This window comes from Papilio machaon, chromosome 22, assembly GCF_912999745.1.
Source record: "Papilio machaon chromosome 22, ilPapMach1.1, whole genome shotgun sequence".
Classification (NCBI taxonomy): Eukaryota; Metazoa; Arthropoda; class Insecta; order Lepidoptera; family Papilionidae; genus Papilio; species Papilio machaon.
This window is the reverse complement of record NC_060007.1, coordinates 323,820-346,727: the sequence shown is the minus strand read 5'-3', so window position 1 is coordinate 346,727 and position 22,908 is coordinate 323,820. Positions and strand designations below refer to the sequence as shown.

At 37.2% G+C, this 22,908-nt stretch overlaps 2 protein-coding genes across 2 annotated transcripts; both read right to left on the bottom strand.

The window, feature by feature from the left end:
• Window positions 1-2,734: 2,734 nt before the first annotated feature.
• On the bottom strand, window positions 2,735-5,473 carry LOC123722247 (lipase 1-like). The gene is made up of 6 exons (XM_045683421.1): window positions 5,407-5,473; window positions 3,953-4,157; window positions 3,679-3,790; window positions 3,270-3,510; window positions 2,980-3,138; window positions 2,735-2,860 (listed from the first exon to the last, which is right to left on the bottom strand). Exons 2-6 carry the CDS (start codon window positions 3,972-3,974, stop codon window positions 2,735-2,737), a joined length of 660 nt encoding a protein of 219 aa, XP_045539377.1. The 5' UTR covers window positions 3,975-4,157; window positions 5,407-5,473.
• Window positions 5,474-6,368: 895 nt separating this feature from the next.
• On the bottom strand, window positions 6,369-20,356 carry LOC106715130 (lipase 3-like). Its single transcript, XM_014508353.2, has 8 exons — window positions 20,195-20,356; window positions 8,815-9,022; window positions 8,388-8,499; window positions 7,950-8,190; window positions 7,524-7,682; window positions 7,102-7,183; window positions 6,767-6,885; window positions 6,369-6,551 (listed from the first exon to the last, which is right to left on the bottom strand). The coding sequence occupies exons 1-8, from the start codon at window positions 20,285-20,287 to the stop codon at window positions 6,369-6,371; spliced, it is 1,197 nt and encodes a 398-aa protein (XP_014363839.2). The 5' UTR covers window positions 20,288-20,356.
• Between the last annotated feature and the right edge of the window lie 2,552 nt (window positions 20,357-22,908).

Here is a 22,908-nt window from a genome sequence, read left to right as displayed (position 1 = left end):
TCGAAACGATATTTTAACAAATATGCCAAACAAAGGTATCCAATTCTTTTTGGATTTATTAATTATCTTGACGGAATTAGGTCATACAGTCTAGATTGAGCTTTAATGAGAATAAATCATTCTCGCAAACTTTATTTTATCGCTCTATAATGCTCCACAATGGATACAAAATATAAGCTAAACTTAATAATAACTTGAATAAGCATAAATTAAACTATATCGAAAAGAAAAATAGCTGTATTAATGTACATAAATAGTAAATCTGTATACTGAAAGTTAAAATAATTATACAAATCATAGCATTGTGTTCTTACAAACTTTAGCAGAAAGTCATGTCTATTATATTTTGTGAATACTTAGATGTTAAATTATTAACATCATCAGCACATATATGTCCTCACAATTTAGGGCAAAAACCAAAATTGGTACATGTAAGGGATCAATCCTAGTCATGTAAACTATGGGTAGGACTGGTTAGTTGCTTTACAACTGTACCACTGATACTTTAAGAAGTTAATTAATTAATATAAATCTAGCTGTACTCACCTTCTAATGCAATTACTTATTATATGATATTACTTATTATATGATATTACTTATTATATGCTATCAACAGACATATTTTGCGGTCCCTATTATAGGATATTTATCATTTATTTCAGAATTGGGAAGCAGTCCTGTCCAGCATGGAGGGACTAAAGTACCAGTGGCAACTCCAAAGGCATCTGTCAGCAAGGTAAGTTTAGTTCATTATTTTTGTACTGCAATTTTTGAGAGCTTAATACAGATGAACCTGGATAAGCAAGAGTCCAAGTGTCTATGATATTTTTCTCACCAATAGAGTTTTCTTTCTAACCCAAGGTTCTTGCTTATATAGGTTCACCTGTACAAAGAAGCCTCCCTATTAATGACATATTAGGGGATTTGAAAATAAATGCAAACAATAAATGTAACTATAAAATAAATTTATTTTTAATTCTTATTAATAATAGTAATTACAATACTCTAATAAGATAATTGTTTAGTATCTCAATACAGTGCTATAAAACAGTCATTGACCAGACCAGGGATCCCCAAACTATTTTGAACAAGTGACCCCCATTTACAAAATGAACCGTTTCCACAGACCCCAATAGCCAAATTATCTACTTGTAAGATCAATTATTGTTATTGTTATTATTTTTCATTCTGACTTAGGTCAATAGAAGACAGAGTGAGAACTAGCAATGCTTTAAGTTCCTTTGGGTAAATATTGACCCCTTTGGGAATCCCTGGACCAGACCAGTCTAATATTTAAAACATAATTTTATTCAAAAACATGTTTAAATTAGGTCAATATTAACTTTGCTTACAGCATCTTATACATTCACAAAAGACAATGATCTGCTCATTTGCCATCTTTTGATATACAACAAAAATATGACAAACATTGTATCAAAAATGTTCATCAAATGTTTGTAAAATAGTAGTCACAACATTGAACTGTATAAACCTCATTATAAATATGGTCGTCTTCATTTAACTTCATACATAATTCACAGCCTTGGAATAGACACACTATAAACACTTTTTATATACTTATCGGTATGAATATTTGTTGAAAAGCTGCTGGACTTGTTGCACAAGTGGCTTGTTGAATAACGGAGCAATATCTTTTGCAAATAGGAAATCCACATGATTGAACTTAGGCAAAGGACATGCTGGTTCCACCTGCTCCAACATACCAGTGTTATTTAGCTCACGAGCTAGACGCATTACTTGCTGGAATAGAAATTAAATCTATATATATATAAAAGAAAGTCGTGTTAGTTACACTATTTATAACTCAAGAACGGCTGATTCGAAAATTGGTGGGTAGGTAGCTTAGAACCAGGAAACGGACATAGGATTATTTTTACCCCGTTTTCTATTTTTTTATTCCGCGCGGACGGAGTCGCGGGTAAAAGCTAGTATGTTATAAAACAAAGCTTTGAGCCAGTAGTCATACATAATATCTGCAGATTTTTATTTCCGCGCGGACGGAGTCGCGGGCAACTAGTGTAGTAATAATTATGGAAAATACACATCCTTGTAATCTTTCTAGTTTTAGAAGTATGGTTACTTCTTACAAGTGGTTGATAGTATTGATTATCATTATATTATGAGCGTCGGTGGCGCAGGGGTTAAGCACTTGACTTGCAATCTGCAGGTCCTGGGTTCGAATCCCGCCATGTACCAATGTGTTTTTCGATTTTCGATATACATATGTACATTTATCCGACGTTCTCGCGGTGGAGAAAAACATCGTGATGCAACCTGATCATATTTGAGAAGAAAAAAAGTTTAATGATATGTGTGAACTCGATCAACCCGCACTGGGCCAGCTTGGTTGTCTATGGCCTAGTTACCATACTAACTTGGGGTAGGCTCCGAGCACCACGGTGGGGACGTATAGTGAGCTAATGATGATGATGATATTATGAACAACTCATGGCGAATGCTTAAGATTATGTTAAGATACTTACAGACTTCTCAGCAATCTGATCATTTTCTCCATACAATAGTACTACTGGTACCCTAATACTGGATAAGTTGTATGGTTTTGCCTCACCGAGTACGCCGTCATCCAACGACGTAAATACACCTGGAAAATTGAACATTTCAACATTCCAAAATATCGCCGCACGATTTTTTTTTCTCAAAAAAAAACTTTTATTCATCCAAGAAATTGACGAACTCTTTACAATATGCCTAGTCAACTTACAAGCGAGTGATCTTCTTGATTAGAACTATACTTACTAGTGAGTGCGATCTTGCCATAATGTTCAAATTGCCGCCAAGAGGCCGGCTGTACTCGAGTCATCATTTGTGTTGTTACATTCTATTAAAAGAAAAATAATAGTTCATAGTTAGCAGTTATTCTTACTTAAGAAACTCTAAGCTTTTCTGAAATGTCTGGCGTTGACGACATCTTAGTCTATATAATTTATGGTGTCATACCGGATCTACTTGATCGAAGTTCTCGCCGACGAGATTCTGCATCATGAAGACGCAGAAGTTGTCGCGCGGACTCTTGTTCGAGCACAGACTACGTATGAACAGTTCCATGAGAATGGGCGGCAATCCTAACGCCATGAAGCCACGTTCACGTAGCCAGTTCTGGAAGATGTGTAACATAATGTGAAAACAAACGTTGTGTTTACGTTTTTATTTAGGAGATGTAATGTACAATTCAGTTCAAAACAATTAGTAGATTTTTTATTTCAACGTGGAAAGAAAGATAAACTTACAACAATTTTAAGACTTTTCAAAAGGAAGTCAGCGAGCCACTTCATATGGTCGAAGTATACGGCCGGTGCCAGACCGACGAACGCCACCACTTTATCGTTGTATTCTGGCCTGAGTGAGGCCGTGATGAAGAAGCTGGTGGTGCCCATGGAGTGGCCGATATACAGCAGACTGGACTGCCCAGAGACGGCCAGCACTTTGTCTATCAGAACTGGTACGTCGTACTTGCCGTGCTCATGGAAGCTACAACAAAGAGTTAAAGTTTAAAATGTTTTTAGTTATTTGAAACTGACATTAACGAACATTATAATCTTGATAGCTTTCTTTGCGAATTTCGTGAGGGTTGAAATGACATCGGATTTCATCAATACTCTTTAAGAGAACGCAGTTTTTTTTACTTTAAAGTCTTACCTGTATTCCCAAAACTTAGGATTAGCTCTGGTTAGATTCAGATGTGCTGTGTGTCGATTCCCTCGCAAGTTGCCCAGCCATACATCATATCCTGCGTCTGCAAGCATGAAACCTGAAAAATAATTTTATCAGGCTATAAATCAAGCAATAGTTAATTTAAAGAAAAACCTCTATCATTCCAAAGATGAATACGAATTGAATAATAACTGAAGAGTACAAACGAAAATACTTCGAAAAACACTATAAGCAATAAAAAGACATGGTCCAAGATTACCTAAACTTTTTTCTGGTCCCATCAAAATAAAGTTGCTACTACATCCGAAGACACCATGTACTATGAGTACTGCTTTCTTCTTGACACCAGAGGACCTAGGCAGCCCTCTTCCTGTGGGTATCCTGTGCAGTTGCAGGACGTAGCCGTCAGGCGTTAGTGCCCGATGCTCTTCTGCTGGATAACCCGCTCTCCGGATTAAGTTAGGCTGAAAGTGATTTTCAATAGTCTAAATACCGTACTCGGAATTCTTTTCTCCCTTAGTGCAGATTTAGTATGAGAAATGTTTGGCAGTTCTTTCAGATCGAGTCGGATTCGGATTCCTAGAAAAAGTTGTTGACCTAAGAACTGCTCAATTCGGAACTCCTTGGCGCCTATTCGTTATAATCCAATCTCTAGTGCTATTTTTGTTTATTTTCATAATTAATTTGTTTAAAACCTCGTGTTCCTATTCCTCACCGAAGTACACGTATTCTTTGTTATTGAATAAAACAGATGGACGTAATTTGAATTTATTGGTAATTTATTCAAATCAGATGCAAAAATAAACATGTTATTATATCGTTTGAACTCTTATTATGAATCAAGACCTTGTCAGATTAGTTTCTTCTTCAATGGCCATGATGTATTTTTAAAAATTATAACTAAGTTTTATATTTTGGTTACAACCATTGCTTAAGGCCTTTTTAAGACATTTAAGGTTAAAATTTTCATGAACTCTATACTGTTGTGAATGACCGAGAAAAAACCCGTTTGAATTAACAGTTTCAAATATCCTTGGACTGATTATAAACTGTCCAAGTTCACAAGCAATCGGTGACATAACTAAAAATAGGGTCATTGTCATCTAGTGTCGATCTTGATGCTTCATTTTGGTTGTAGTACGACATACCTCACAGTTTACGAGAGAACCTTATCTGATAATATTCTAATTAATGTTTTTGATTTCATAGACTTGGTAACAAGTTGGCAATGACATGCATTATTCAATGCCTCTTATGTATTCAAATTACTTAAATTATATAATAAACTACTATATAAAAATAAACTGGAAGTAAATACAATATGACCTTCTAGAATAAAACCTTTATCGTAACTATTATGTACATCCGAACTCCAATGGAATGTACATAATTATTATAATCAATGCTATTATTTAAAAGTAAATTAAATATACAATGAACTTTATTCAGGGTTGTGATGATCAACTGTTTAATTATAAATTGTAAGGTCTTCTTTTGGGACTAACATTTAATAGAGTTTATTTAAGCTTTCTAGCACGGTTATATTATAAAGAGAGAAAGAGGTGCCAGTATCACGATGAATTTGAATGCATCTCGCCGTCTACAATTTTTTTGGCCAAGCCACTATATAAGCTTTTGCCAAATAATTAGTTTCATTAAGCTTTATCCAGTAAACATTTTTTTTAATTGTCCAACATTCGTTTCTGAACTTACCACAGATTTATATGATTCGGGTAGACGAAATTGGCTTTCACTTTCAAAAAAATTATTCAAACATAATAAAATTATACACCACGGACGCACACTCATTTTCTAATTTAGTATCAAATAAAATAACCACAATTACACTACACTAAAATGATTAAAAACTTTTTATTATAAATGTTAACTTTTTAAACTTTTACAATATTTTTTAATGTGGCAATAAGTCAATCGTTTGACGTTTAAAAGCGCGCGAGAACCGAGGAAATGTATTGACTGTTTTAAATATTTTGATCGACTGGCGGGAAACGATACCGTATCAATGCCATCGTAATTTTATTCATCCTTGTTTATTCTATTTAATTCTGACAGATATTATAACAAATAAAAAAAACAGGTTTTTAACTTCAACTGTGATTAATTCTATTGGTGATAATGTTTGATTAGTTTTAAAATCACATCTTACTAATATTATAAATGAAAAAGTGGAGATGGATGTTTGTTAGAAGGTTCTAGAACGGTTTTACGGATTTTGATGAAATTTGAAATAGAATAGAACATAGCCTGAAAGACCAAATAGCCTACTTATTAAGTTTTTTTTTAATTTCACGCGGACAGAGTCGCGGGTGACAGTTAGTCTAATGTAAAACATTTTGTGTTAACGTCAGTGATCTTTTTATATTTTCATGATATTTTCTGCCAAATTTAATTTTTATCAATATTTTCGATTGAACTTAAACCACGCGTTATATCATTGAAGGCGAGCAAATAATCGTAAAAGGATTTTCATAACTTGTTACATAATAATGTCAAGGTAACAAAAGGACAGACAGGTGTTTCCGACCTTATTATTTACCGTTTTGTACACTGGTTATATAATGTTTTTAATTTTTTTATATTGCTCCAATGACAGATTTGAATGAATGTGTGAATTTTTTAAAGGTATAAAAGGGGTAATAATACGTATATGGGTATTATGAAAATCCATATTTATTGTACATATAGTCTATGTGCTTGACTAACGGTCGGTTTAACAGTTTGCCCAGGTCCTTGGCGAATACAAAATCCAAATGGTTGAACTTGGGCCAATCACAACCCGGCCGGACCTCTTCGAGCACACCACTGTTGTTTAACTCTTTGGCTAGCTTCATAATTTGCTGGAAAAAAAATTGAACAAACAACTCATAAGTATTTTTGTTTGAAAGAATAAAATGGTATTTCTATGTCTAGTGAATCTGCAGTAGAATTAACAATATAAGAAGTTTTAGGTAACAGAAAAGATAGAAAGAAGAGTAGAGAAAATAACAAGGTATCTAATTAAAAAATAAAGGTTTTACTCCCTCTGGAATTGGTCTTGAAATAAAATACTTACAGATTTCTCAGTCAGCTGATCATTCTCTCCGTACAGGAGTGAAACAGGAACCTTCACGTTGGAGAGGTTGTACGGCTTCACTTCGCCCTTTAAGCCGTCTTCCCATGATGTGAAAACACCTGAGGATATTATGTCAATAAAAGGTTAGATCCAGTTAGTTCGTAAAACTGATTAGTTCCTAAGAATAATGACACGGTAGATGTCAGTCTAGGAATAACTCTGGTTATATGAAGTCCTACGGTTGAAATGCATTGTAACCTATAACAATATTAAATGTATTCTAGCTTTGGTAGGAATTAATGAACTCTACTTGAATAATGATGTCCTTAACTTACCAGTTATGGCAATTTTGCCGAAATGTTCAAGCTGTCTCCATGATGCCGGCTGGAATCTCGCCAGTATCACAGACATCATGTCCTGTGTTGGGGTAATTAAGTATTAAAATATCTGTAGCTCAAAGCGGCGAATTAAACAAAACCAAAAAGTATTCATATGTTTTCGACAAATATTCCCAAAAATTTTTCTGATTAATTCCAGTATTTTACTATTTACGCCGAACCGCACTTGCTTCATTTCTTTGGCAAATTGTAAACTTTAACTTTAATTGTTTCTATTGTCCACCCCCAACGGGTACCTGGACCACCTTGGGAGTCATAAAATGACAACCTATGCAGTCATGGTAATGCAACCATCTCTCGTTAGTTTTTGAGTCACTTTAGGCTGTTCAATTATTCGTTTGTCACAAAAAGATCATTACCCAGTCGTTCTGCTCGTAGTCCTCGCCGACGATCGCGTAAACGAGACGCATGCACATGTCGTCCTCGGGTGATCGCACGCGGCACACGCTGCTTAACACTAACTCGCGGAGCTCTTGGCGGAATGTCATCGATACCATGCCCTGATTCCGCATTGATTGCTGGCAAAAAGTTACACCTTTATAACTACCGAATACAAATTAAACTGCTATACATACAATAGTTGTATGATCATAGAAGTAATATAAAAAAATATTTTACTGCCGCAGATTGAATCGTCAATGGTCTATTGTAGATTACTCTTACTAATTCTACACTTAGTGACCAAAGCTTTAAGTATTATTATGCCTATGAATACAATATTTAACCAGTATATCGTTCAGTTGACTTAACATTTATCCATCCATAAGACATTAAAATCAACCAACCGGGAGGTTCCAAGTCTTGAGCAGTAGTTCAGCAAGCGGACGCATGTTATCCAAGAAAACGGCGGGAGCGAGTGCGACGAAAGCAATAACTTTGTCGTTGTACTCCGGCCGCTGGGACATCATGGTAAAGAAGCTGGTTGTGCCCATGGAGTACCCGACGTACAGCAGCTTGGGTAGACCGGTGACCGCCAGCACCTTGTCTATCTGTGCCGGTATGTCGTACTTGCCGTGCTCATGGAAACTAAAAGTCCCAACGATTAATTATATTATTTGGTCTGTTATAAAGAATTTGTTGGGATTTTTAGATATTTGATGCAAGAGTTCTATTTTGTTTCTAATTTCTAGCGTTGTAGTATTCACTACTATATTGAGTATCTGGTCAAAAATTCGTTAGAATAATTTTAACTTTTTGGTCTTGAAGATACTATGTAATTTTACCTGAACTCCCAAAATTTTGGGTCATCCCTGGTAAGGTTAAGATGTGTACTATATGTGGTGCCTCTCAGGTTTCCCAGCCACACGTCATAGCCCGCGTCTGCTAGGATATAACCTAAAGAAATATAATTGTACATAATCACATGTTTATAAAACATCTTTTCCTAGTTCTTTTTTTGTTAACAAGGTTACCATACGAATTAAAATATTTTAGACATTAAACAAAACCTTCACCTTGTGTTATTAATGGAAGTAAAACAATTTAAATTAGAGGTTATATTTCAGTGAACGATAAAAAATTAAACAAAACTAAAGCTCGTGAAAATGATTCCCTGTGTTTGTCGCGATTGGTTCATTTTATTTTATTCCAACAATTCAACTGGCTCATTTTCATTCTTTTAAAATTTGTATACGATTGTCTTTGTTTTACCGATGCTCCTCTCGGGGCCCATGATGACGAAGTCCCCACTGTGTCCGAGAAGGCCATGCATTATAAGCACAGCGCGCTTGCCCTTGCCTCCACTACGCCGAGCGCTGCGCCTGCCCGCTGGGATGCGATGGAGCTGTAGGACGTACCCGTCGGCTGTGGTCGTGCGATGTCGCTCCACAGGGTAGCCCGCTGAGCTGATCAGTTGAGGCTGTGAAGCAAGACAGATATACAACTCTTGTCTTCTTGCATCTACCATCATTCCTTATATCTACGTGTTCCTAGCCACACTATTGTTTATTAGAGCGAAAATTTTGCACGTGTTAGTAATATGGTATTAACGCCTACAAGTAAATTAACACTATATTTAACAACTGTACATTTGCTAAACTTTTTAAAAAGGCGCATGGTTCGTCGTCTGTATTCTGTGTACAATTTTATTGTCACTAAGAAATCTTTGGCGAGGAGCAGGATAATTTAATTTAAATTGGTGTAAAAATAATATAACCTGTACCTCTATGATTAAAGGTTTTTTTCAAATCGATAGTTTTTAATCTCAACTTTTCCTTGGATTCCAAGAATCAAAACATCAAATTAAATTATTATCTCAGTAAGAGAATTGGAAAGATGAAAAAATGTTGTCGGAATGTTTAGTCAGTGTAAGCGCAAGATAATAAAAAAACAAATCAGATTTAATATATACGGAGCAATCGAACGCCCTTGATCTTAACAAAGCCACAAAAACTTTAGTACCTTATTAGGGATACAATTAATGTGTCGACCGACACTTGTAACTTCGGAAGAAATGCTTCTGTTTCCTCAACATTGGGACGATAATGCCCTGAAGTATCGTTAAAGTGTCAAAAGGTTAAAATTAAGTTAACCTTTTTGTATTAAGTGTATCATATAACCACTTTACCACTTTTAGAATTGGTTCAGTAATTTTTATTTATAACAAATCTTTTCTCTACAATATTAATACTCAGTGACCTAAGGTCGTCGCTTAGGGTAGTTTTAGTAGACATACGTTAAGAGAACTATGTAAACATTTATCTAATCTGTATAAGGCATTAAGTGTAATTAAAAAAAAATGAATATTCAATTGTTTATGGGCTGATTACAACTGTGTTAATTGATTTGAAATAGATCGACGAGAGTCATGCATCTTGTACTTCCCGATATAGAATGTAGTTTCAACATGTTTTCGTACTTTGTTAATGCATTGTTAATAAAGTTTATTCTATGGTATTTCATGAACTCGCTTCTATTTATCCGTTGGTCTATGGATGATGTACTGTTGGATTCCGTTTTGGTTGAATTTTATTATAGCGTCGAAAATATTACGGCTTAAGTCTTTACGTCGTGAAAATTGTCTCTTTATGGTTATTTTTGTTATCTTTTTTAAAAAGAATGAAAAAGATGTGAATGTTAAAGGCACAGTTTCTTAAGTACCTAGCATCTAGCAAACTATCACAATGTATCAATTACAGTCGCTTGATATGTAAAATATAGCAATGTATTTTCTGTATTTAGGGTTGCCAGGTCGCCAAACCTATTAGCCGGACAGACCAGCCAGTTTGGCCGGACATTTGGGTAGAAAGGTCAAACATCCTATATTATTTAGGATTTTGTCTCAGTATTAATAGGTACACTCTCGTTTGGGAAATGTAAAAAGCCTAACAAAAGCCGGGAAACCCGTTTAATTTGGCCGGACACTTAATCAAAAAGCCTACCTATGTCCGGTTTTATCCGGACGCCTGGCAATGCTATCTGTATTGTATATTAGTATTCCTTAAGTTGAGTGAATCCCCAAAGGGATGAACTATTCGCATTTGTTTTGTAATATTACGTTGGCTGAAGATACCAAATGTGAGCAGACTATGTTGTAATTGGGTCTTTAGGGAGTTATGTTTGTTGGCGGTCAGCTCTGGTTTGTTCAATACTCCTGCAACGCCGGCGGAGGAACTGCTCACTTCTTCAGTCTCAACAATTCGCGTCAAACTTCCGCACATACCTTCATTTTGACTCTTTTATAATATGAGTTTTATTAAGCATACGGCTTTTTATGCCTCCAAAGTATTTTAGTCTGTATTTTATTTAATTAATTAGACAAGGTTTGTCTTAAATAAAACTGAAATAACAATATATTTATCTTCCTCTCATTTTCTACTAGTGACAAGTATGAAGATTCGTTTTTTACTTTTTGACTTCCTTCACACCAAATCATCTAATAAGGGTTCCGTACCACGAAAGGAAAAAAACGGAAACCATATGGGATCAGTTTATTGTCTGTCCGTCTGTCTGTTTGTCAAACCTTTTTTCTCAGGAACATGTGTTATGTATGCGCATGCACAATGCGTATATTGGAACGGTCGGCTGCGCCCGACCGCTATGTCGAAGTGACGTCAATAAAGCAGTCTGCACTAAGCAAGCGTTGTTTTAGTTACTCCTACACATACTTATCATTGGCGACGAGATACCAAAGTACCCGCGTAGTGAATATTTTTTTTTTTCAAAATGTCTGTTGGACAGTTTGGCGTTTTGTCTTGTTTCGATCACTGTGAACAGACGTGGAAAACGTACAAGAGTCGCATAACGCAATGGTTTATTGCTAATGACATAAACCATTTAACCGATGCGACGGGAGTAAAGCGACGCGCGATATTGCTAAGTGCATTCTCAGAGGGTACCTATAAATTAGCATCGGACTTAGCGTTGCCGAAAGAGCTGCAGCAGGTTCCCTACCCGGACATCCTCGAATTATTAGACGCCCACTTCACTCCGAAGCGCGTCGGCTTCGGGGAAAGGCACAACTTCTACGCGGCACTACAGCAGCCCACCGAAACGTTTACTCAATGGGCGGCTCGGCTGCGGGGGCTCTCCGCACACTGCGGGTTCAGCAACCTCGAGGAAGCTCTTCGCGACCGCTTCATTATGGGCATGCAGCACGGAATCGAGAAGGAGAAGATCTACGCCAAGGATCTGAGCGGCCTGACTCTGGCAAAGGCCGTTGAGTTGGCGGAGAATATTAGATGCGCGCGGGCGGGCGCCGCCAGCGCAGCCGCCGCGTCTTGCAGCAGCGCCGACGTCGCCGCGCCTTCGGATGCGCTGTATAAAATCGGACATTCCAGTGCTAGTGTACAAAGTGCTACTGAAAGTCGGTCGAAAAAGGTGAAGTGTTCCGTGTGCGGTTATAACCACAGGTCGGTAGACTGTCGTTTCTCCAACTACACCTGCAAAAAATGCAATAGGAAGGGTCATCTCCAGCGAATGTGCAAAAGAGTGAACCAGGTGACGTCAGCGGTGACGAATGAGTCAGACGAGAACGACGACGACGGTGAGTGTTTTCATATCCGATCTTTTAAAGGGGAGCCTATGGTGGAGAGTATAGAGTTGAATGGGGTTAAATTAAAATTTGAAATAGATAGCGGGTCCGCAGTAACCGTTATTTCAGTAAACACCTATAGACGGCATTACAGTAAAACACAATTGTTGCCAACTAGGAAAAGGTTACTGGGTTACTCGGGGGAAACAATTCATTGCCTTGGGGTTATGACCCGATCGCATATTTCGTATGGAGGGCAAACCCGTAGTTTAGACGTATACGTGGTACGTGGCGGGGGCCCGGCGCTCCTCGGTAGGGACTTTATTTCGAAATTTAATTTACAGTTGGCTCCTGTTAACTATTGCGACTCATCTCTGTCATTAGAAAAGCTCCAAGCTCGGTTTTCAAAAACGTTTTCGGATACGTTAGGTAAATTTAATAAATATAAAATCAGGTTACTTTTAAAAGAACAGTCGAGACCACTATTTTTCAAAGCCCGTCCGATAGCGTTCGCTTTGAAAGAGAAGGTTACTAAAGAAATCGACAGATTGGTCGATCTAGGGGTATTAAAGCCAGTAGATCATTCGGAGTATGCGTCGCCTATAGTGCCCGTGCTAAAGAGAAATGGCTCCGTGAGGATATGTGCCGACTACGCTGTGAGTATAAATAAACAGTTAGTAGTTGACCAGTATCCTCTGCCTACGGTGAACGAACTGTTTTCCAAATTACATAGTGGCGAACAGTTCACAAAATTAGATTTATCGAGTGCGTATAATCAGCTTTGCCTCGACGAAGAGTCGCAAAAGTTAACGTGTATCAATACACACCGGGGACTGTATCAATATACGCGGCTCGTGTTCGGTCTGTCCTCCGCCCCGGCTATCTTTCAGCGCGCCATGGAGACCGTACTGTCGGGGCTAGAAGGCGTGTTGTGTTTACTCGACGATATATTGGTTACGGGCAGAAATAGGGAAGAACACTTGGCGCGATTAGATTCGGTGTTGCAGAGACTCGAGGAGGCTGGATTGACGTTGCAGAAGGATAAATGCGAATTTTTCAAAGACGAGATTAGTTACTTGGGCTACGTGATAAATAAAAATGGGTTGAAAAAATCGCCCGAAAAGGTGAAGGCGATTGTGGAGGCACCTGTGCCGACTAACGTCAGCCAGTTGCAATCATTTTTAGGGCTGGCCAACTACTACAGGAATTTTGTGCCCGGCGCATCATCTATACTTAAGCCCTTATATGATTTATTAAAAAAAAAATAATAAATGGGAATGGTCTCAGGAGCACGCGAAAGCGTTTGTTTTAATAAAAAACAAACTGGCGTCGGATTTAGTGTTAGCGCATTTTAATCAAAACGCTAAACTTATCTTAACGGTGGACGCTTCTCCCACTGGTCTCGGGGCGATATTGTCGCAGGTGGGGGACGACGGCGCTGAGCGGCCGGTCTCGTTTGCGTCGCGCACGCTCACGCCCGCCGAGAAACGGTATTCGCAGATACAAAAAGAAGCGACAGCGATAATATTCGGCGTCCGTAGGTTTCATCAATATTTATACGGCCGTACGGAACCCTTCGTTTTACGAACGGACCATAAGCCATTATTATCTATATTCGGTCCGCATAAAGGAATACCGGAAGTATCTGCGAATAGGTTACAAAGATACGCAATGTTTTTAGGCGCGTACAATTACAACATAGAATATGTTCGTAGCGCTGATAACAGCGCAGATTATCTGTCGCGCGCGAGCTTGGCGGGTGTGAGCGAGAACGGCGCGGGGTCCGCGGAAGTGGGGCGCGCGTCTTGCGCAGACGCCGCCGCGGCGCTGTGTGATAGGGCCGCTTATGTTTGTTTTGTCGTCGACGGCTCGTTACCGATTACGATTGGCGAATTAAAAAATGCAACATCGCGCGATGTAATTTTTCGGCGTGTTATAAATTATATTCTTAACGGCTGGCCTAGTAAAGAAGCTGATTCCAATATTAAGCCATATTTTTTGTGTAGGAACCAGCTGTCATTAGAAAATGGATGCTTGATGAGAGGTCATAAGGTCGTAATTCCGGAATCTTTACGTCCAAAAATTTTGAACGAGTTGCATTCGTCACACTTAGGCATCGTTAAAACCAAAGCTGAGGCTAGATCCAGGTTTTGGTTCCCGGGCGTTGATGACGCAATTGAACGGCTGATAGGGTCGTGTGAGATATGCAACCGGTTAAGACCTTCGCCACCGCGGACTAAGTTGGCACCGTGGAAGTTCCCACCACAACCATTTCACCGTTTGCATATTGACTTCCTAGGTCCGCTGAATGGGCACACCTATCTGGTTGTCGTCGACGCGTATACTAAATGGGTCGAAGTGTACGACATGAACGCTAATTCAAATTCGAATGCAGTAATAGAACGTTTACACGATTTCATGGCACGTTTCGGTCTTCCGAAAACTATCGTTAGTGACAACGGTACATCATTTTGTTCCCAACAATTTTTAAATTTTTGCGCGGGAAATGGTATCACTCACTTAACGACGCCGACATATCATCCTGCTAGCAACGGTCAAGCGGAAAGTTCAGTAAAAGTTGTAAAAAAGGGCATAAAGAGCAGCCTTTTAGCTAGCCGATCGGCGAAAGAATGCAAATTACGACTCTTAAAATTTTTACTTGATTATAGAAACTCTGTTCACTCCACCACAGGCCTTTCTCCCGCCGAGTTAGTTTACGGGCGAAAACTGAGGACCCGATTAGATTTGATTAACCCTAGTTCACCGTCGTCTTCGTGCGTTCCCCTTGCTGAATTTGTAAACAAAAAGCAGTGTTCACAAATTGAAGCGCACCGAGGCTGTAATAAACAATTTTTTAAACCGGGTGACCAGGTGTTATATAAAAAGTTTGCAGGAAATAACAAATTCACCTGGCATCAAGCAACTGTGTTAAAGAGACTCGGAAAAGTTTTATACGTGGTGCAAGACAACACTTCGTCTATTAAAATAAAAAAGCATAAAAATCAATTATGGCTATACAAAGGAGACGTCAAGATAGACTCGTGGGACTATGACGATATAGGCTCAGAGAGTCCCACATCGTCGGTGTCGTCTGAACAACCAGGGTTGGCAGACGCGGTTCAGGACTCCGCGGTCGTTGGCTCATCGCGGGGGGAGGATGAAGAGGCAAGATTGCCTCCGGCCACGCCACCGGTCAACCACCCCAACGTGACGATTACTAGAGGGGTTAGACGCCCCATGCTCTCAGACGAAGAAGTATAGGGTTATCTTAACTATGTGTTGTGTCCTATTACTGTATCTATCTTTTTATGTCTCTATGTATTGGGGTTACATTCATTATCTAAAAGGGGAGGGGTGTTATGTATGCGCATGCACAATGCGTATATTGGAACGGTCGGCTGCGCCCGACCGCTATGTCGAAGTGACGTCAATAAAGCAGTCTGCACTAAGCAAGCGTTGTTTTAGTTACTCCTACACATACTTATCAGGTATTAAGCTAAAATTTCGCTCAAATACTCAGGTCTACTGTCCCTTGGAGCTGTGGAGAAATCAAACTTCTAAGCCATCAAAAGATACAGGCGTTTTTGTCGCAAATTAACGACACTCGCAAGAAAATCAAAACCTACAGGTGTTTTCCGTGAACTGAGTATCTTGAAAATTGAGATACAGATAAAGGAAAAATTGCGAAAACCATAAATTTTACTTATTTATGTACCTACAGGTTTGTACTGAACACTCGGTGCTCGAGACCGACTCGCGCTTGGCCGGTTTTTTTTAATAATATGTACATATTTTTTAATAATCCAAATGCCACTAACTGTTTTTTATTAAAATAAAATCATATAATAATAAGCTAAACTCGTCTTAGCGATTTCTGCACTCGTGACTTTTTATTTAGATTTTATTTTCTCGAATGTTATGCATATTAACCTTGGATGGTATCATTCAACTGCGACATATTCGCTGCTTTTAAGTAGGTACCATCATTTGTGCACTATTTTTTAAACCTGTGCTATTCTATATTTGTAAAAGTCGTAGGGATTTTTTATACCACCGCGTAGGTTATAAATTTAGCAGAACGTATGTGAAAAATAAAAATTAAATTTTGTACATTGAATAAAATTAAAAATATCATGGAGGGGGAGACTGGTTCAATTAAATTAAATCTAATATATAAAATTCTCGTGTCACAGTTTTCGTCACCGTACTCCTCCGAAACGGCTTGACCGATTCTCATGAAATTTTGTGAGCATATTCAGTAGGTCTGAGAATCGGCTAACATCTAGTTTTCATAACCCCCCCCCCATTTTTTTTTTAACTGCGCGCGGACGGTGTCGCGGGCGACAGCTAGTAATTTATAAATCTTTCATCATTACAGTTTTAATTTAATTGATTACTTTAATAAATCCATGATTTAAAGAAGAAAGAAAGAAATTTGATTGTTTTTATTTTGCAACTACTAAACCGATTAGAAATAAAGAATATTAGGAAGCTGTTAGGAAGCTACACTGTTCTCAGGTTTTATAAGCTATAATTATTACTAGCTTTTTTTAAATTGATTGACGAGCGTCGGTGGCTCAGGGGATAAGCACTTGACGTGCAATCTGCATGTCTTGGGTTCGAATCCCGACATGTACCAATGTGTTTTTCTTTTTACGATTTACATTTATCCGACGTTCGTACGGCGAAGGAAAACATCGTGATGCAAACCGCACATATGTATGAATTCCCGTCAGAAAAAGACGGCGACGCGGCTCGCCACCAGGAACGTTCAGTCTCTCGAATTGGCGAAAAGAGGATTGCGGAAGTTCATTTGCCCACACCACATGGAGGTCCGTGATCTCGGCCTACCCCTCTGGGTTTGCAGGTGTCAGTTGTTTGTATTTTTTTTTAATTCCGCACGTAGGGTTTTGTGGTCAACTGCTTGTAAACAAAAACGTACTAACGATTCTCATTATGCGAATGTACTGACAGACATCAACTTATGTGGGGTCGGCGCACAAGGTTTTAAACCTTAAAGTTTTGGCTTTTTTACTGACAGTCGCCAACCCTACTTGGAAGGAATATGTTAACATTAAAATATAATATAAACTAAATAATTATATCTAAATAATTCAAAAGTACTTCTAAAAATACAAAAAAAAAACACAAGTAATTAAACATTATAAATAGAAAATTGTAAACAAAATGTTATGCTCTTGTCGCTAGGTATATAATGATCATCATATACTTCAGTTGTGCTCTCATTACCCATACCACCTCTATACCACCTTCATACCACCTCTATATATTACTAAAATTATAAATGCGCAAATGCGATGGATGGATGGATGTTTAAATGTATCTCTCAAACGGCTCAACGCGTGAAATTTGACACAGATGTTAAACATAGTCTGGAAGAACACATAGGCTGTTTAATTTTTTTTTTATTCTGTGCAGACGGAGTCGCGGGTGACAGCTAGTTTTTGATATTGGTCTTGTTCTGACAGGCAAGTGTATGTAAAAATGTTACTGAAAATGTCAACTAAAGTCATGTTTATGTTAAAGGCATGTTGCAAGTGAAGACAATGACCTACAAGTTCGAAGACCAAAGTCATCTGTGCATTCAAATTATTCAAACTTTTCTGTGACATTATAAACCTTATATATATAAAAGAAAGTCGTGTTAGTTACACTATTTATAACTCAAGAACGGCTGAATCGATTTGACTGAAAATTGGTGGGCAGGTAGCTTAGAACCAGGAAAAGGACATAGGATAATTTTTACCCCGTTTTCTATTTTTTATTCCGCGCGGACGGAGTCGCGGGTAAAAGCTAGTTAAATATAATTGGCTTTGTCTAAGGCTAGTGCCGACACAGGATACATGTGTCAATGTACTTTTATATTTTGTTAATCTGCAATTTTTTTATTAATTTAAAAATATGTTAATATTTTTTATCATTACTTGTGTATTCAGAGATTAATTTTATTTATTCTTGGTCTCTTCGTATTCTTTTTAAACTAAGAATTAATTTTAGTGCTCTTACCACCCTTTCCTTATTAGGAAAGGATGGGAAGGTGAAGTGGATTTGGCGGAGGAGGGGACGCATAGGAAAGAGAAATATCCTCTTTCTGTGCGTCCTTTTCACCGTTGATTAAAGGTAGGCAGCGCATCTGCATTTGCGGATGTCTATGGGCAACGGTCGCCTCGCTATTGCTGCGAATCCAGGTGGCCTTTTGCTCGTTTGCCACCTTATGATATAGAAAACAAACTAAACAAAAGAAAACTCCAATAATTTAATAGTTAACTGTTCCGACATTCGATCATGTAGTACTAGGTTCGAATCTTACTATTCGACTATTTTCATTATTAAAATTTAAATCATATCATATGTGTAATGAGTTTTTAGAAATAATCATCGTAAATTTAAAATAATAAGTATTAAAAAAATGTATATTGACCTAACTTAGGCTAAAATGAAAATTATGTTGTTATAAAATTATAATAATATTTGTTCACGGTCATGAACTTCAGATAAATATCTGATCTGATATCTGTTGATTACTAGTTGATTTGACTGTGCATTGCATACTCTACGTCGACTTTTATCCATACAAAGTAATAATACAACGAGGATAGTCGGTTTTAACGAGTTCACAGCAGCTGAGCAGACAATAAAGAAAAATAAATTCTCAACCCCGATACTTAATACAATTACAGAAATTCCAGAAAATTCTTCATCAAATTAAAAATGTTTTCCTCCACATTGATGACAGTTCAATGTATATTTACACAAACATGAAGTACAAAGAGTTGCGGAAATGTATACGAGCACAAAAATCAATTTGTGTTAGCGCGTGACGGACATGTGAATGGATACGCACATGGTACGAACGTGCGCGGAATGCTAGCGTGTGTTGTTGGCATTATAATAACCATAAACAAGCATTTAATAAACATAATGTTATGTCGCTTTGTATAACTATAGCTGGGCCATTTTAATACACCACATTTGATTCTTTAAAATCTAACAACGTAACCTTGTAACGGCGGGCGTAAGATATTTGTTTCCAAGTTACAACTACACAATTGCTTATGTTTATTCAAATTTCGATTACATCTTTATAGTAATCATGTCAATCGAAATATTACAATGATGCGTCAGTGAACTCTTAACGCCAAGACCCGAGCGCCCGCGCCCGCCACCGCACCCGCTAGTGCAGTCTGAATAGGTCGTTATCTTTTTAAACACTAAGGAGGTTACAAAAAAATCGACCAAATGAGCAGCGGTCGCTTTGCTATATCGGCAAACTCGGGTGGCCGCTAGCTCGTTTGCCACCTTATTTTATAAAAAAAAAATGAATTCGACTCACATATGTTTGAAGTTCGAATCGATGTTTTTAAGCAGATCAACACACGTCGAAAAGATGGAGAGGTGATCATCGACCCCCATGAATGTGTTGCCGGGATATTTTTTAATCCGTTTTCCATAAGTTGACAAGGTTCTAAGTTCTCGATTATTACTTGAAATTTTGTACAATGGGCACGAAAATTATTTATAAAAAAAGTCTGAATACGTTTTCAGAGTGTTATTACACTTAAATTATCGCATCAACAATATTTGTTAGGTGCACAAATGGGCCGGATCGACTGGTGCAATTCGACCACACAGAAGACAGGCGTCAAGTGGAAGCAATTCCGCGTACAGTCTGACGAGCGTGCGTGCCGGAGGCCTAATTTTAGTCCTCTTCCCCTTCCCACCCTTTTCTTAAAGTATATCAAAAATATATAAATAAAATATATATAATAAAAAATCTTATTTAATAGCCTATTTATTCTTACAGACTATATTCTACATCGATGTCGAATTTCAACGAGATCCGTTTAGCCATTCTGGACATGTACATAATATGAAACATCGATCCATACGTACATCTTAACTTTCGTATTTATAATATTAGTAAAATAATTAAACCCCCATTTGTTAACTTAAGAAAATTTCTAAATTGAACCTCGTATATAATATCACTTGACGTTTATTTATGTATACATCAAAAGTTTATATGAATCCACTTACCACAGTTTCGTAAGCTTCTTTTCTTAACAACTGCGCATCTCCGACGATAATCAATACGCTGCACAACGTAACAATATAACGCATTGCACTCATATCGATAATATCACAGTCCTATTTTTTCTAAAAAAAAAAAACTGACTCAAAAAATGTTTTTTTTTAATTTGTCGCCGGTCCGAGAGCGCTCGCTTCCGCGCCGCTGTCAGAGTGTGGCTGTACATCCCGACCGCCATTTTTATCGTTTCGTATCTTCAATGACGCGTCTCGATACTGTGGCGAATTGTTTACTTTTTTTACCTGATAAGAATCGATTGTTTATTGTTGTTCAGTGGCGAGAGGCTGTACGAGTGTAGGTTCGAATCCGTTTGGTACAAAATCTATTACTTAAATAGTATTAGATCGAAAAATTAAATTTACTCCAAACTACTATATAGAAAAGTCATATTTTGTTGTAATAAATCTTACTAATACTGTAAATGCGAATGTTTGGATAGATGGATGGATGTTTGTTTGAAAGTATCTCCGGAACGGATCAACGGATCTTGATGAAATTTGACATAAATGTAGATCACAGTCTGGAAGAACACATGGGCTACTTATTATGTTTTTTTTTAATTCCGCGCGGACGGTGTCGCGGGCGACAGCTAGTAAAGAATATAACTAAGATGGTGTAGGTTCTTTGTAATTATGAATGAACCACTAAAGTTGACGAACCTTGGATGTATTAGAAAAATATTACTCTACAAATGACGCCTGAATTTTTTTTTTGCTTTATAATTTCACAACCGTACCACTTTTCTATAGTTAGTTAACAATAAACCAACTAATAGTAAACCAAACGCTTATAATAGAAAATGTTGAGGTAATAATCTTAAACTTGCCATCTTATTGCCAACATTTGACAGAACTGAGAATTATATATATTATAACAGTATTTCCTGATATATAAATAGTCTTTATTAAAACATCTATGAATAATTAAGACGTGTCTTTGTTACTTGTGTCCGATAACTTGTAAAAGCTGTCACTAGACATATTTCAATTCTGTTGTTTATTTCCATTTTATGTACATTAGCATAGTTGCAATTCTTACGTAGATCCCTAAGAATATATCTACAGATTATATAATAATGTTTTTTTTAAGGTTTAACCCTAATTACAGGGGCTGTGGTCACCATTTGTATTGAGTCGTGGGCTCCATTTCCACTAGCGTCTATTGTCTGTTAACTTTGTACATGATATAAACTAATATTTAGTTAATGTAACTATGTAACCAGCCAGTTAAGATGATAGCTTCGTATTCCTTATGTACAATCTGTCGCTTACTTCATCTGCGCGGAATTAAAAAAACTTAATAATAAAGTAATCTATGTGTTCTTCTAGTCTATGTTCTACATCTGTGCAAAAATTCCATCAAGATTGGTTGAGCCGTTCCAGAGATACCTACAAACAAACATCCATCCGTCCATCCATCCATCTATACTTTCGCATTTATAATATTAGTAAGATTAAGTATAATTTAACAATAATTACTACTAATGTGCAGATACCATGGTTTAATAACAAGTGATGAATTTAATTCACATGTTATTTAATGGTAGTATCATTTCAATGTAATAATAATAAATATATAATCCATAATAATAATAATATTGTTTAGCACGTGGCTGATAGATGACATTGTATGACTTTTATCTGAAAAAAGTTAGAAAAATGTTTAGCACTTCATCTAAATCAGATCTTATGTAAGCAACATCGTCTACTACAGAGATGGTAAACCTTTTTCTAAGAAATGTTTAATGGGGTTCTACATGTGCCATCAAATAATGTTCACTTTATGATTGGGTATGTTCTGTAGCGTAGAATTAACTCGCGTTCGCTTGTCATATAGTACCAAACTCACACTTTAGGTACTGCATTGTCAATTTTGTGATCAATGACGTGAGCAAAATGTAGTGTGCCATTGCTTCGCTGCCCCTGGTCGTATTCTAGACGTAGCTTTTAAAATACTATATTCAAATTTGAAAGGCGTGTATTTTGCTGTACGTTTACCAGATACATATGTCGTTGTAATATCATATCATTTCAAAATAAATGCAGTTAGTTCTTTGCTGGGTCATCACAATGAATTAGCAAGGATATAATGAGAAGTGCTTTGGTAATCAGCAGTTAGAGATATTTGATTGATGTTATGTTGTATTGAAACATTATATAAACAGTGAACTTTCTCGAAGGAATATCTCGTTGTCCTAACATTTATCTATTGACATCACTTCAGTAATATTTCCATAGGACCACTGACTGCGCGGGTGTGTTTCTGTATGTAGTTGCATGTCCTTTTAGTCGACTTCAAAAAAGAAGGAGGTTATTAATTCGACTGTATGTTTTTCTATGTTACCGCGATGCTCCGCACCTGGTGCTCCGATTTTGATAAAAAATATTTTAATCGAAAGTTAGTGCTTGCCTATTTTTTTGATTATTTTTTTTAAATAACTAGAAGACTAGTAAATTTTGTTACAATAATTATACAATATAGACATGACAAAAAAGAAGAGAGCTGTCTTACTTTCGAGGGTTTTCATGACATTATTTTGTTACTTTTTAGTACATTTTGTTTTCGTTGATAAAGCTATGGCCAAGTGAATTCATATAGATTGTCAACTGCCAATCATTTAACTACCAGTACTTTTTTCTTCAGATCTTTATATGAGTACCAT

Coding starts and splice junctions, on each gene's coding strand:
- LOC123722247 (XM_045683421.1), bottom strand. CDS start 3,974: ATGGGACCAGAAAAAAGTTTAG. Junction 3,791..3,952: donor GGGACCAGAAAAAAGTTTAG/GTAATCTTGGAC, acceptor ATTATTTTTCAG/GTTTCATGCTTGCAGACGCA. Junction 3,511..3,678: donor CCTAAGTTTTGGGAATACAG/GTAAGACTTTAA, acceptor TCTTTGTTGTAG/CTTCCATGAGCACGGCAAGT.
- LOC106715130 (XM_014508353.2), bottom strand. CDS start 20,287: ATGAGTGCAATGCGTTATATTGTTACGTTGTGCAGCGTATTGATTATC. Junction 8,500..8,814: donor GGGCCCCGAGAGGAGCATCG/GTAAAACAAAGA, acceptor ATATTTCTTTAG/GTTATATCCTAGCAGACGCG. Junction 7,184..7,523: donor ACTACGAGCAGAACGACTGG/GTAATGATCTTT, acceptor ACCCCAACACAG/GACATGATGTCTGTGATACT.